General features: G+C 37.2%; 1 protein-coding gene across 1 annotated transcript; it reads right to left on the bottom strand.

The window, feature by feature from the left end:
• Nucleotides 1-13,006: 13,006 nt before the first annotated feature.
• On the bottom strand, nucleotides 13,007-15,875 carry LOC145821164 (uncharacterized). The gene is made up of 7 exons (XM_082917711.1): nucleotides 15,870-15,875; nucleotides 15,713-15,776; nucleotides 15,188-15,349; nucleotides 15,013-15,109; nucleotides 14,396-14,853; nucleotides 13,773-13,880; nucleotides 13,007-13,536 (listed from the first exon to the last, which is right to left on the bottom strand). Exons 1-7 carry the CDS (start codon nucleotides 15,873-15,875, stop codon nucleotides 13,007-13,009), a joined length of 1,425 nt encoding a protein of 474 aa, XP_082773837.1.
• Nucleotides 15,876-16,105: the final 230 nt, after the last annotated feature.

Genomic DNA, 16,105 nt, shown 5'->3' with positions numbered 1-16,105 from the left:
CTTTAAGGAAATTTTACCAAACACACCATTTTCATGGAGCCCATTTTGGCATCAATTTCCCATACACCCGATAATGGTTTTGAGCAACCAAATATACTACGTGAATCACAACGCGGCATAGAACGCGTTTCCACGTAGACCCGCCAACTTTGGGGCATGGGTCCTATATAAAAATTAGACCAAAGTTGTGGAAAAAAAATTGATTTTTCCAAAACCATTTCTAACAATCCCCCACATGAATGAAATTTGATGACAATGGAAATACAACAATATGCAAAATTTTTTGAAAGAGTGTAAATCGAAAATATCTTACATCGGGATAAGTAGTTTTCGACCTTGAACCTTCCCTAGTGATAACCTATCGGACTCACTAGCTAACCAATGGACGCGATGTCTTGAATTGTTCAGCCGTTTGTATAAGCCAAGACAATAGATTTTACACAAAATATCTTCTGACACATCGTGGTTCTCACGGTTGTGTTCATTTTGGCCTTGAACGTTCCTGGTTGTTCATGAGTGCTCCTAGAGGATTTAGCCTTTTCATTATCATAGAATTGGTCCCAATTCGACACTCATATAGGTGATTCTTATTGTGAGTATCTCTTATAGTCGTCTTCACTTTTATGCCTAAATCAAGATATAAGTAATCATTAAAAGCAAAGCTTATCCTTAAACCCCTGCATACAACACATGTTACGGATACCACTCTCACCACAGGAATGAGAGGAGAATTTTAATCCCTTGGTGATTTCTAGTGAGTCACATATAACTTAGTTGTCCCTTTGAACTTAGTTCTTGGATCTCTAGTCATCTAAGTAGGGTTACCATTTTGATGACTTTTATGTAATAGGCTTTAATCCCATCCCCTTCAATAAACAATACACTTGCTCTTTTGTCAAATCTTTTGTTAACAGATCCACAATATTCTCTTTAGATTTTGTATAATCTATTGAGATTATTCCATTTGAAAGCAACTGCTTTACGGTATTATGTTGACGACGAATGTATCGTGACTTACCATTATATATATGACTCTGTGCCCTGCCTATTGCAGATTGACTATCACAATGAATGCAAATAGCTAACACGGGTTTTGGCCACATTGAAATATCTTATAAAAAATGGTGAAGCCATGCTGCTTTTTCTCCTGTTTTGTCTAAAGCAATGAACTCAGATTTTATTGTAGATTGTGCGATGCATGTTTATTTCATAGATTTCCAAGAAACAATATCGCCTTCTAGAGTAAAGACATATTCACTAGTGAATTTTGAATCTTTAGTATCTGATATCCAATTTGCATCACAATAGCCTTCGAGTACTATTGGATATGGAGCAAAGTTTAAGCCATGATCACGGGTAAACCTTAGATATCTAAGAACCTAAATGATCGCTGTCCAATGGTCTTCTCCGGGATTACTAGTGTACCTACTCAATTTACTGACAGTATAAGCTATATTAGGACAAGTGCAATTCATTAGGTACATTGGACTTCCAATGATTTGGGAGTATTTTGGAAATAAAGACTGATATCTACAAGTTTTCTTGCTACATTCATATCATCCTTGATATATTTACCAAGAATTTTCTCAATATAATGAGATTGAGATAATGCGTACCCATAAGATGTTTTAGTAATTTTCATTCCTAATATAACATCTGCGACTCTCATATCTTTCATATCAAATCTTTGTTAAGCATTTGTTTAGTTAATTTGATCTGCTTCCAATGATAAGCATGTCATCTATATAAAGACAAACGATGACATAACCTTTGTCAGTGTTTTTAACATAGACACACTTGCCACATTCGTTTATCTTAAACCCATTAGTAAGCATAGCATGATCAAATTTTTCATGTCATTGCTTAAGAGCTTGTTTTAATCCATAAAGAGATTTTACAAGCCGACAAACTTTCTTTTCCTGTCCTGGCACTACAACCCCTTCGACCGCTCCATATAGATCTCTTCATTTAGATCACCGTTTAAGAAAGCTGTCTTAACATCCATTTGATGTATTTCTAAATTATACAACGCTGCTATAGCAATAAGCATGAGGACGGATGTTATTCTTGCCATAGGGAAATATGTGTCAAAATAGTCCAGACCTTCCTTTTGTCTGTAACCTTTTACCACAAGTCTTATTTTATACTTGTTTATTGAACCATCTGCTTTCATTTTTCTCTTGAATATCTATTTGTATCCAAGAGGTTTAGAACCGGGTGGAAGATCCATTAATTCCCAAGTATGATTTTGCATAATGGATTCAATTTCATTATTAACTGCCTCTTTCCACAAAGGTGCTTCAGGACTTGTCATTACTTTCTTAAAGCTTTGAGGTTCGTTTTCTAACAGATATGTCAGAAAATCCAGACCAAAGGATTTTGATTTTCTTGCTCTTTTACTTCGTCTTGGCTTAACATCATTTAAATCCTGTTAGTCGAGACCATTACTAGTCTCTTGCGTTTGATTGTCATTAGTCTCTTAACTTTGTGTACAATCATAAGTTCTTTTATGTGAACTTAATTCCTATCCTTTCTTTTAAGGAAAAAACATGTTCAAAAAACACAACATTCCTTGACTTTATAATAGTGTTCACATTTATATAAGGTATTTTTGATTTATAAGTTAGAAATCGATATGCACTACTATTTTGAACATAACCAATAAACACACAATTCACTGTTTTTGGTCCTATTTTAATCTTTTTCAGAACAGGAACTTTAACATTTTCCAAACATCCCTACACTTTTAAGTATTTGTAGAAAAATGGTCAGCCTTTCCACAATTCATAAGGAATGCTGTTAGTTTTCTTGTGGGGTATTCTGTTAAGAACATAATTAGCAGACAATATTGCTTCCCCCAACAAGTTCTGTGGTAAGCCTGAACTTAGTAACATGGCATTTATCATTTCTTTAAGGGTTCTATTCTTTCTTTTAGTAATTCCATTTTGTTGTGGAGAATAGAGTGCTGTAGTATGGTGAATAATGCCATGTTGTGCACAAAATTCATTCACAGGTACATCATATTCACCACCCCTATCACTTCTAACCATTTTAATGGTTTTACCAAGTTAATTTTCAACTTCAGTTTTGTAGAGTTTAAACATTTCTAAGGCTTTATCTTTATTTCTCAGCAAGTATATATAACAATATCTTGTGCAATCATCGATAAATGTTATGAAATGCTTTTTGCCACCTCTAGTTTGAACAAATTTAAGATCACACACATCAGTATGAATTAATTCTAGAGGTTCGGTTTTTTTTTCAACTGATTTAAATGGAACCTTAGTTAGTTTTGCTTTTACACAAACCTCACATTTGTGATTAGGATCAATTTCAAACTTTGGTATATAATCCAAACTAATTAGTCTACGCATCAAAATTTATATGTCCTAATCTACCATGCCATAAATTTGACTCAAGAATATGAACAAAAGATGTGTTATTCTTACTAATAGAAAGTTTTAGTACAACAGTTATTACATTCAACTTGAAGAGACCATCACTCATGTATCCTTTACCAACGTACATACCACTCTTTGTTAATACAAATTTATCAGACTCAAATACAAGCCTAAAACCATTCTTACTTAATAAAGAACCAGACACTAAATTCTTCCGGATGTCTGGTACATGCAACATGTTGTTGAGGGTAAGTTCTTTCCCTGATGTCATCTTCAAAACAACTTTCCCTTGTCCAGCCACAACAGAAGTAGATGAATTTCTCATGAATAGTTGTTCACCATTTGCAGTCTCATTGTAAGTAGTGAACATCTTTTTGTCCGCGCAAATGTGACGAGTTACTCCTGTGTCAACCCACCATTCCTTGGGATTTCCAACCAAATTAGTAGTCTTCTTACCTGTACTTCCGCGATCCTTCTTAGGGCGTCGGCAATCAGAGGCTCGATGTCTGGTCTTGCCATAGTTATAGCATTTTTCTTTGAACTTCTTATTGCCATTGTTGTCGTCTGGTTTAAGACCATCTCCAACAAACTTCCTCTTCTTGTTATGTGGTTTGGGTACATGTTCAACTACATTAGCTTTGAACTCAATGGGATTTTTACCATTCCTCTTTTCAGCCTTACGGTTATCTTTCTCAATTCTTAATCTTACAATAAATTCATCCATGGTCATCTCTTTGCGTTTATGTTTTAAATAATTTTTGAAATCTTTCCAAGCCGGTGGTAAATAACGCAGCGACTTGGAAAGACTCACTAAGAGACAAACCTTCAACATCAATATCATGCAAAATTAATTGAAAACTTTGAACTTGAGAAATTACCGTTTGGGAGTCTACCATAACAAAGTCCAGAAATTTACCAACAATAATTTTTTTTGTGCCGGCATCCTCTGTCTTGTATTTTTTCTCCAAAGAATCCCACAATTCTTTTGTTATTTTTAGAGGACTGCAAACATTATACAGCATGTTGTCTAGGCCATTTAGGATGTAGTTTCTGCACAAAAAATCAGAATGTTTTCAGGCGTCTACAGCGGCAACAACTTGCCAATCACTATCATCCTCTTTAAGCACTGGAGTCTCTTTACGGAGAAACTGGGCAAGATTAAGAGTTGTAAGATAGAATAACATTTTCTGCTGTCATCTTTTAAACTCAGTTCCATTAAATTTTTTCGGTTTTTCTACATGATTTATTGGAACTTGAACATGGTTCTGGATAGGGACTGAAGTCGTTGTAACAATTGGAGTTCCACTTTTAGGTGTAGTAGCCATAATATCTGATTACAAAAATCAGAAAAACCAATACACAAATTAATTTTCTAGTTACTAAAACCAAAAAATAAATTATAACACAAAATAATTTTACTTTTCTAGTTACTAAAACCAAAAAAATAAAATACTACACAATAATTTTCTATAACACTGCTACACAAACTAATATTCTGAAATTGTTAATGACAAATAATATATTCCTACTATTTATCAAACAGTATACGACTACTATTTGTATTTTTTAACCAGAATATCACTTTGTAAAAGCACGGAAAATAAATACAATGAAGACACCAAAATTAATTTGTCTTAAGATTGTTGGACAATCTTTACTGTATTCGAAGAATTAAAGAAATGAGAGAAACTATTTGATTACAAAAATCAAAACAGATTCTTATTTTGTTACAAAAACAAAATCAAAATCTGATAAAAATAAATAAAACATAAAGTAAATTAGTTATTTACCTTATTTATTTCTCAAATAAAATTTTGATTAAGTCTAGTGTTTAACACTGTGTCCTTAAGACAGATTCATCCTCTCTATGGTGCTTTCAGATTGTGGACGTCTATCTCCTAGGATAAAATAATCAACAGTGAATAGTAGCAACACCACAAACTATTCACACAACGAACACATTTTGTATTTACACTCTTTCTCACAAGAAAATTAATGCAGCAAAATGCAAAAGTTAACAACAGCAGAGAAGAACGAAAAATTGAATGCTAAATCCAAATGAGGAACTGCCTATTTGTAGATAAAATAGTGGCTGTTCGGTTTGAATCTAATAGGTAGCAGATCTGTTTGAATAGATACCATACCTGGAACCTGTACTGAAATTCTTAAAAGGTGCAAACAAATTTGAATTTTTTCCAACCAAAATTTGAAATTAAAATTGGATAGATTTTATTTTACCAAAAAATAAAATAAAATTCAAATATTTTTAGCCCAAAAAGATAAGTATTGGGACAGGCCCAACTCACACCATGCACCAGTGCCTAGGCCCAGGCCCAAGCCTAGCTTGATTGTGTATTTGTTTGGTCCAATGGGTCTAGCCCACTTTGCCCATAATCTCACCCTTCTACAAAACTTTGGTACCCCTTGGGGCCCTCCCCAAGTTACAAACCTAAGCCTTATAAACCCCTAAAAGTTTGCCCACCAAACCAATTTGGGACAAGGCTTAATTCAAACCTTTAAGAAAATTTTACCAAACGCACCATTTTCATTGAGCCCATTTTGGTATCAATTTTTCATTCACCTGATAATGGTTTTGAGCAACCAAATATACTACGTGAATCACAATGCGACATAGAACACGTTACCACTTAGACCCACCAACTTCGGCACATAAGTCCCACCTAAAAATTAGACCAAAATTGTGGAAAAAATTAATTTTTCCAAAACCATTTCTACCAATAAATTCCTCTAGCTTGTCGGTGAATAAATTCTCACAAACAACATGCATGTTTCCGTGATGGGAAGGTGCAACTTTGCATTCGTATGTAAAAGGTATCATTTAAAATTAAATTTAAAAAATAAATTCAAAATAAGGCTAATGCAAAATAAGTCTAAAAATCAAATTTACTGGATACTACGTTTCGTTTGTTTGACGAAAAATATTTTAAAATATTTTTCGTATTTTTTGTTGTTTGGTACAATAAAAAATAAAAGTAACATAAAATGTTTTTCACTTTAAAAACGAAAAATATTTTCTGAATTAAAATTTTATCAATATCATCACACCAGCATCACCACCACTACCACCACACCACAATCACAATAGTCACCGCCACCATCACTGTTGCCATCACCGCCGCGGTCACCCCACTACCATGTTAGCACCTCTACCTTCACCATCATTCCATCACCGCTACCATCAAACATAAAAAAATATTTTCTTCGAAAAACATTTTCTAGAAAAAAATTTCCACAGAAAATTGTTCCATTGAAAAATATTTTTCACCTAAACAAATGGAGCATGATCAATTTCATTAATTAATTTCATCTATAGCCTAAAATTAAATTATTTAATGTAATGAACTGAATAAGTTCAAACTCAAATAGCTAAAGTATATTAAGGTAGCGTTTGGTTTTAAACTCAAATCACGATTTAGATCAAAAAATTTCCAAACTCATAACCAAACACACAATTCAAAAATTCTTTTGAAAACTCATAACCAAACTCTTTTCAAAATTCTATTTAAAAAAAATAATAATAATAAAATATTATTTATTTTGTTATTTAATTAATTTATTTTTTTTCAAAAAATAGTTTTTTATTATTTTTTATTTTTTGGGAGATTTACTAATAAATCCTATAAGTTATACTTGTAGACCAATTAGTCCCATTTGTTTTCTAATGTTCTGTTTGGTCCTTTTTTTTTTTTTTTGTAAATGACATATTTGCCATTTTTTTGAGCGTTTTTCGTATGGGTTGGGTTGTTTTGAGAAGCGCACGTGTGCCACACATGACTTATGTGTATTAGGGGTGTAGTGGACGTATGTTTTGTTTGGGTTGGGTTAGGCACGTGGCACATTGTGGGTGTCACAGATAGGGGGAGCACACTAAAGGGTTTTTTGTGTTTATTGCATTAGTGGGGCACTTGTGACATGGCACACAGCCAACCCGAAGAAAATTGTTTACACCAAACCTGCAACCCACACCTATGACCCAAATACTTTTTGAAGGGGAGATATATAGATTTGTGTGAAACCCTAAATTACGAAATTTGAAAAATTTTGAAATGCAATTCTGTGCGTGATTTGGGGGGATGATAGGAATGTACAGAAGCTGAGATAGTGGTACGACGACACATTCTAAGATTTAGCCGATTTGTTCATCACACTTGAGGCGATCGGGGATAACGAGGGTAAGTTGAAATCGTGCATGTTTCAGTGATCAACACTGTCGATTGAAACGATGGTTGGTAAAGGTATGTGACAAGTCGTAGTTGTTTTTTGCGTGTGTTAGTAGCATGTGTGTGGACCCAGTTGCGGCGATTATGTATTATGATTTGTTGTTGCAGTTTGGGGTCACATTTGTGGAGTGTGTGATGTCATTTGTTACTGATGTTTGGGGTCCCATGTCATCACTTAATTTGTTGCTGTAGGGTTTAGATATGTATGTGTTTTTGTAGGTGGTTTTCATGTTTGGGGTCCCATTTATTTATTTACTTTAGTTTTTGGTACGTAGTGTGGATTTCTGTAATGTATTTTGCTTGTTTTTGAATGTTGTTGGGTTGTGTGGGTGAGGTTAGTTGTGTGGCGAAATGGGTTTGTGATATGGGTTTGTTTGAGTTGAAGTGTGTATGTGTTGTGTGTAGGGGTTTTGAAGTGGAATTTTGTTTTTTTGTTTTTTTGTGTGATCTTTATATTGGGGGGGGGGGGGGTAGTGTGACAAAGTTGTTTTTGTTTCTTGTATTTAATAGATATGTGGGGAGCCATTTGAATAGATTATATCTTGTCTTGTTGCTGTTTGTGGTGACATTTGTGGAGTGTGTTTGATGTCATTTGCTGCTGATGTTTGGGGTCCAATGGTATGACTTTTTTTGTTGATGTAGGGTGTAGATGTGTATGTGTTTTTAGTTGGTTTCATGTTTGGGGTCCCATTTGTTTACTTTGTTTGTTGGTAGGTAGTGTGGATTTCTGTAATGTAAGTTGATTGTTGTGAAAGGTTTGGGATAAATGTTGTTGGGTTATGTGGGTCAGGTCATGGGTGAGGTGGTAGTGGGTTGGGGGTAGGGAGTTGGACTTCTTTTATTTGAAGTGTGTGTGGTGTGTGTTTTTGTCTTTGTTTCCATGGATTGTGTTGATGTGGGTGGGTGTTACATGATGCATGTGTGTTGTGTGACGGTGTATGTGTTTTTTCTAAATGTTGAAAATTGCAATGAAGCTGAGAAGTTTGTGTTGTTTTTATTTCAGGGTCTTCGAAGGGTACGAGTCCATGAACACGTTCATGTGAAAAGAGGCTGGTTGAGCAGGGTATTGGTTCGAAGTCAAACAAACTTGGGGTGAAAATGCAAGATCGTATACTCTTCAAACAGGCTAAAGTTGTCACGCAAGGGGTTGGGCGTAATGTGGGAAATGTGGCGGCTGGTGTGCAACATCAGCCTCAAACAAGGTTGAACTTTCGGTCAAATATAGCTATAATAATTAAGGTTATCAACTCGGCAAATTTGCGGGAGGCACATTTATGGCAATTGAAAAGGACGCCGTTTTGAATCATGGTCGAGGCAATTCATGTGAATAAATTAAATCACAATGATTTTAGAAAGTGTGACGAGCTTATTTCCAAAATTATAAACGCATATAACCCATGGAAAAATGCGTTCAACATTGGTGGGTCAAATGTGAAGCTTGGGAGCTGCGACATAAGGCTACTATTTGGATTACAATGCGAGAAGAGGCGAATTGATCTATCACCCGGGCAGAGGCCAGTGTCAGATTTTGTGCAACGTACCGCGCGTGGCATTTTGCGAGTAACGTCGAAATTGGTGAAGACTTTGTTCTTAGAGGCAGCTAGTGGCCGCACAAGACAGGATGAGTAAGACACGACGAAGCTGTTAGCTTTGTACATGTGTGGGAAACTCTTTTTTTTCAAACATGGGGGAACTATAAGCTGGGCGTTTGTTCGGTACCTCAATGACCTGACTACAGTCAGAATGTATGACTGGACTGGCGCGATACTAACAACATTGATGAGATTAGTGAAGGAGTTCCATCGCACGCCTGGAAAGGTGACTGGCCGCATGGTTGTATTGCTGGTATAATTTGTATGGCTAATTTTGTTATGTTGTTGGGTTTTGTTTTTGTTTTTGTTTTTGTTTTTTTTTTGTGGGTAATGTGTTGTTAAATTTTGCACGTTGTTGGAATAACATATACAATATGTGTTGTTTGTCATGCATTTCTGGCTTTGTGAACATTCGGACATAGTTCAGCCAAAAAGCGAAAACATGTTTCCCAGGTTTTTGAAGTGGGACATTGGGAAATTGCTTAGTAGTTGTCAAGGGGTGGATTTGTCGAGGCCTGTCAAGTTTCAGGTATGTTATCTGTGCTCAGTAGTGTGGTATGTATGCGGTGGATGTTTCTTATTAGTGAATGTAGAAATGTGGCATCTATTTTTTTGTTTTAATTGCATATGTGAATGTCGATAGGTTGAGATCTTTTGAGTATGAACGAGAGGTGATGGGAAGTGGGTGGGGGACAAGTGACTGATGTTGTTGATGGGATTCTGGAAGAGGCAGGTGGTAGTGATAGTTTTGTTGAAGAAGGGAACCAGGGAAATAAAACAAGTGAGCATGTTGTGTTTGGTGTGAAGGATAAAATTGAAAACGCGGTAGAGAATGGTGGTAAATGTGAGGAGAATATTCATTGCCCACGTGGTGATGTGGTTGATATGCTGAAAAATATTGTGAGTGGATCCTATGATGGGGGAAAGTGTGCCGGTGTGGATGGTGTCATTAATGAACAAGAACGCAATGCAATATCAGCACTAGAAAATGATAACAAACTGAAAGATAGCAAGATTGCAATGCTTGAAGTTGAAGCATCTAGGCTAAAGAGAGAGAATGAGATGCAAGCTGTCCATATTGTAGGTGGGTTTGGGTGTGTTTTGAAAATGAAGGACGAAGAGGTTGAGAAGTTAAAGAAGGAGAACATGGATTTGCATAAACAAATTGCGATTCTTGAAGACCAATTGACAGATCGTGATATTCATGATGTGACACTAGCATTTCGTACGGTGGAAATTGATTGTAATGTTGGGGGGCTTGGTGCAGGTAGCAGCGGCGTTGGAGGTGAAGGTTTTAGCGATGTGACACCGTTACGTGCAGTTGGAGTGTGTGTAAATAATTTTGGGGAGAGTGATTTGAACTTGGGAATGGATGATAGGATGGTGTAGGTGGATGGGCCTTGTGATTTGAACATGTTTGATTCTAAAATAGAAGTGATACCACAAGTGTTGCAGGCAACTCCGAGGTTTGGTGTCCAGAAGTCTTATGTGCGTAACATTAAGAGTAAAATGAGAAAAGAGTGGAAGATGCCTGAGTTTGAATACCCATTCTTAGCTGGACGTGGGACAAGAATGGCCTCGGTTGTAGGCAATGTTAGAGGAGAAGACACAAGTGTTGTTGGAGATGATATTATTGATGTGCATGCAGTTGTTTTACATGGAAATAAGTGGTCCGGTTTTGGTATAAACAATCGTTTGGGTGTTTGGAAAATGATGACGGTCGTAGAGAAGGCGAAGATCACAACTGCTTATGAGCGACACAAAGACGGGTTAGTACTATATTACGTTTTTGTTTATGTTAACATGTGTAGACTAATGTGTGTCAACTGTGTTGTCATGTAAGATTGTCATGTGGGGGGACAGTACTAATGGAGTGTTCGTGTATGTCACCAAAGTGAAGGCCCTTGTTAGGCTAAGTTCTATCCGTGGCAATGTAAGTTTTTATTTTTTATTTATTTTTGTTTTATAAAGAAAATATTAAATTTTAGATGGTTTTGTTTTGCGTATGTGTGAATTTTTAAAAATAGTGGTAGTTGGTTACTGATGTTGTATGTATTTAATATGGTCAATTTGTTTTTGGTGCATGTTAGGTTATTGATGCTTATGCGGAGTTGCTTAAAACTGAACAACATAGAATGTATGCAAATGATGAGACCGCAGACAAGTCCTATTTTTTTAGTAGCATCTGCCTGGTAAGTTTGGGGTGGCGAATGTTGTATGTTCAATTTGTGTATGAGTTTAGTTTGACGTGGCTGGCATATGTGTGGCAGGAAATGGTGAAAAATAATGACGTTCGTGCGATGGAAAAGTATGTTACAAGGAATGTCATAGAGGGAAGCACATGCAGATACATTCATTTCCTCATCTGCCATGATGCACACTGGACGCTTGTTGTTTATGATACTGAAGATGGTACTTGGAAGCATTTTAATCCGATGAGTCAACGTTCAGTGCGAACAGACGTGCATTACAGTGAAGCTGTATTTCTGGTAAAAATGAGTACACGCTTTGATGATAATGTGTTGCATGGGGTGGTTGAATAATGTTTTTATTTTTTTTAAATGCTTTCTGTTTCCGTTTTTGTATTATGTATGGTAGAAGGAACATGTGTCCAATGTGATGAAGAAGTCCTTATGTGCGTTTGGAATGGAGGAGGCAGGTAGTGAAGTCGATTTTAGTCAGCCACTTGAAGCTGTCTCACAGTGCCTGCAGCAGAAACCAGACACGTAAGTGTCAGGTGTTTTAGGTGTTATTGGAATTTGTTTTTGTATAATGTTAATGGTGCAAACATGTCTTATTGCACGTAATGGCTTTGTATGCAGGCTTGATTGTGGGGTGATTGTATGTGTGATAATGCGGCAGTATGTGCACCAGTGTGACGTGACCCGATCTTTGCAAGGCACTAACTGCAGCGTCTTATGTGCAAACATAGTTAAGGGTTTTTTTAATGATCCAGTGCGTGGAATTAAGGACTGTAGTTGAAGTTTTTGTGTTATGGCGTCATGTTGGTTAGGAAAAAAGGATGAATACTATGCCGTAGTTTTTTTTGCATTGGATTTGAAGGTTGTTTATTTTTGTTTAGGTTTTTGGGTTGTTATTGTTACATCCAGTTGTAAGTGACAATACATGTCGTACTATTTTTTGGGCATTATGTATGCACCTTTTTGGGAATTGTGCAGTTGTGGGTGTGTAACAGTTACTACTTAATGAAAATAGAATAAGCAATGTTGGATGGAACCGTGTTGTTCGCGTTTGTTGTAATTGTTTTATGAGTTCGTTGTATATAGGTAGTTTGCTATTACAATAATTTACTTAAAAGCAAACAGGAAAATTATGGAGTATGCTGTTTAGTGAATTATTGGATGGATGCTGGTGTATGTGCTAGTGCTACAGGTGTTGTGATGTCGTTAGGGACAATACATTCGACAGTGCAGTGTTAGATGTGGTAATGTGTGTTGCGGGTTGTATTGAAGGTGTGAGTGTGCGGAAGGTTACAAAAGTTGTGGCAGTATAACTGTGTATCAGTTTACACGGATTTGCCTGTACAAAAATTAAAAATAAGCTATGAAAAGACGTTGTAAATGGTATAATCAGATTGAAGGGAAACATGCAAAGCCACAATTGTTCTTATGGAAAATAAAATTGTTCTGTATGAGATATATAAACATCATACATGTCTAAATGGGTGTGTTTGTTACACACCTTTATTTGTGCGGAAAAAAATTTGAAAGTTGGAACTAAATATTCGGAAACTTTTTGGTTGACTTGAACGCTAGATTGGTTCCTTGCACGTTTTCCTACTATGGTTCCCCAAACGTTGGCACCGACCACACCGAATTTGTTGAACTTGTTCCCCCCTGGAAAGCATTTGTTTCTTCTTGGGCTTGCCTGGTTGTCTTTTGACAATTGGTGGTTGAATGACAAAATCATCCACGTTAAACGGTGGTTTTTCAACAGTTGGAATAGGGATAATATTGTGTGCATATGAACTTCGGTACTCTGTTACATGGTAATACGCATCAACAAAGTTGTAAAGGTCTTTGCCACTCTTACGGATTGCAACGACTGCGTGAGCGCACGGGAAGCCTTTGATTTGCCACTGAAAACATGAGCATGTATGCCTCCCAACATCAACCAGCATTGATGGGAAAGAGTGAACCTCAGATACGCCATCGTTTGATTGGGTCACAAGCCATGATCTGCCTTTATTATACGCTTTAACCAAACGTGCTTCCATCTTGGGCATACAACACCATGCCACGCTTCTGCCTTGCGTCGACGTTTGGCCTTTTGCCGCATAATCTGAGTCCGAATATTGTTTACCATTTGAGTTATTGGAAGGTGTCGCGCATCTCGTATCCATCAGTTAAATGACTCAACTGCGTTGGAACTCATTTCGTCGTAACGTGCACCACTAGTGGATAAAAAATGAAAAAAAATTGAAAACAATTAGCAAAGTGAAACATTCACGCAGGTTGTGATAAAAAACAACTTCAATATGCTATTGGCATGAATGAAAATGGTTCCGAAAAAGTTACTGGAATAAGCGTTCGCCCAATATGCAGGGGGCAAATCCTTCAAAAATGCTGGAGCGACATTACATCGGGATTTCATGAACTCCTTTAAACTATGGTTGAATGCAGCGACTGTTGGAGCATATACACACGCTCAAAATTTAGCCAACAACCCAGCCCGGTAAGAACTGTTCACGTAACGCATTTTGTCTTGCAAGTTGCGTTGCAAATATTGTAAGCAGAATGCATGATGAGCGGTGTGGAATACGACGGGTATTGATTCTATCAATCTAGTATGTCGGTCTGAAACGAACGTAAGTGTTCTATGTCCATTCACCACATTCGCAAGGTGTCCCAAAAACCAAGACCCGTTGGCAGTGTTCTCCAAATCAACAATCGCGATAGCTAAAGGAAACAATCCTCTTTTTTTTTCCAATTAAGACCAAAACAAGCAGTGTTGATTAAAACATGTTAACAAATGTAATGGCACAGCACACAATCGGGTGGCGTAAATACACACCACTCGTACGAAGGTCGCGGCACAAACAAACCCATAACAGCCTCCCCAAAAGCCCAAGTGTGTGGAAACAGAACAAAATGTGGATATGATATTAAATAATGAAAAATCATAGTGTGCAACAACATACCTTGGTTACCATCTTTTGCAGTGGCGGCTAACAAGTTCCCTTTGAATTTCCCTCTTAGAAACGTGCCGTCCAAGAAAAGTAACGGTCTACAATTGTTGAATTCATCAATACATGCTTTGAATGCTATAAAATACCTTATGAAACGATTGTTTTGATCGTCGTAATCAATATTGATATAACTTCCCAGGTTGTTCTCCATAACTACATTACTATACCACCGTAATTGGTCAAACGAAATTGAATGTACACCAAACATTTCCCCACGAGCTTTCTCAACACCTAACCAGGCAACCTGGTAACTAACCTCCAAACCGTAATCTTTCTTCATGTCGTAGACAACATCAGTAGGCCGTGTGAGTGGTTTGTCATGTACCCTCTCGGATATAACATCACACACTAAGTCAGACCCAGCATGCGGATTAGTGGGTGTCCGAACAGCGACACCACAAATGTGCTCGCTATTCCATTTACGAATGTAAAAAAATTCATTGCCATGTAAGACACGTGCGTGTATACACCACATGCATCCTTTAGTTTTCCTCATCATGCATACCGCTGTAATCCGAACGGAATCATTCTTTACATATTTGAACCGAAATCCACACTCAACGGCATACTTGCGAAGAACCGTTCGGAACTCAACAGTTCCCCCCTCAAACCTTTTCCCAACATGTTCAATCCCATTAGCCCACGAAGCAAACAAAAAAACCTTATCTACATGAGGACAAAATTTGGCTAATAAATCTTATTCATCATCCACGTCTGTCTCGTCAAACGGAATATACGTCTGACATGGGATAGTCCATGCATTGTGAGGCGGGCTGTCAATGTTATCGGCATCTTCGACGTCTCGCAAATGAATGATGATGTCAACACATTGTAGGCGAAAAGACCGCGCAAGTGAGACCATGTTTTCCATATCAACATTGTTCTTCAACATGAAGTCATTGTATCCTGGGATTTTGAAAAACAAACAGACATTATCGGCTGCCAACCCCAAAAAATTGCCACACACATGGTTCACCAGATCATGGTAACGAAACAGGGCTTGCAAATTAACGACAACATTTGTATTACCATAACAACAAACCAGCATGACATGCGTGTCCATTACCTATATACATTTAACATAACATCAATAACATAACCCATACCAGACAATGTCACACAACTCCCCTCGACTACCACAACCCCGAACTCAACCAGTGCCACAAATCCCTTAACAATAACATACATGCAACCCACCCATTGAGTCCCCCACCCCCCACCCCCACCCCCACTCCCACCCCCACCCAGATCATACACTACAACACTTACTGTTGTCAAGTCGTAACACATTTGAGACACACCCAACCACTTGGGAAACAAAAACGATGACACCCTGACATTGATGCAAAGAACCCCATCACAAAAACTGAGACTACCAACAAAACAAAACAACGCTGCATTATTATGAAGAGAAAAAAATACATACCTGCATAACGGTGAGTTTGACGATTGGTAAATGCTACCCCTGCTGTGACGTCACATAGACGACGCACCAAACCCTCTCCCCAAAAAACACAAAACCCTAACAGTCAAATTGTGAAAATGTGTATCACTGAATCAATGAAGTTACCAAAAATGAAGGTGATCCCACTAAAAATAAGCCAATGAAATAGGAAAGGGCATAACTGTCCAAGCCTCACTACCAAAGTTGGAAAATATGAT

Source organism: Camellia sinensis, chromosome 1 (genome assembly GCF_055761805.1).
Source record: "Camellia sinensis isolate YWXY chromosome 1, ASM5576180v1, whole genome shotgun sequence".
In the NCBI taxonomy this organism is placed as follows: Eukaryota; Viridiplantae; Streptophyta; class Magnoliopsida; order Ericales; family Theaceae; genus Camellia; species Camellia sinensis.
This window is presented reverse-complemented; position numbering and strand designations above follow the sequence as displayed.

What these genes read in the sequence shown, in the direction of transcription:
- LOC145821164 (XM_082917711.1), bottom strand. An exon ending in CAATGCATGGACTATCCCAT is followed by an intron (nt 15,110 to 15,187) that starts GTCAGACGTATA and finishes GTCCTCATGTAG; the next exon opens with ATAAGGTTTTTTTGTTTGCT. An exon ending in TGCAAAAGATGGTAACCAAG is followed by an intron (nt 13,881 to 14,395) that starts GTATGTTGTTGC and finishes ATGCTCCAACAG; the next exon opens with TCGCTGCATTCAACCATAGT.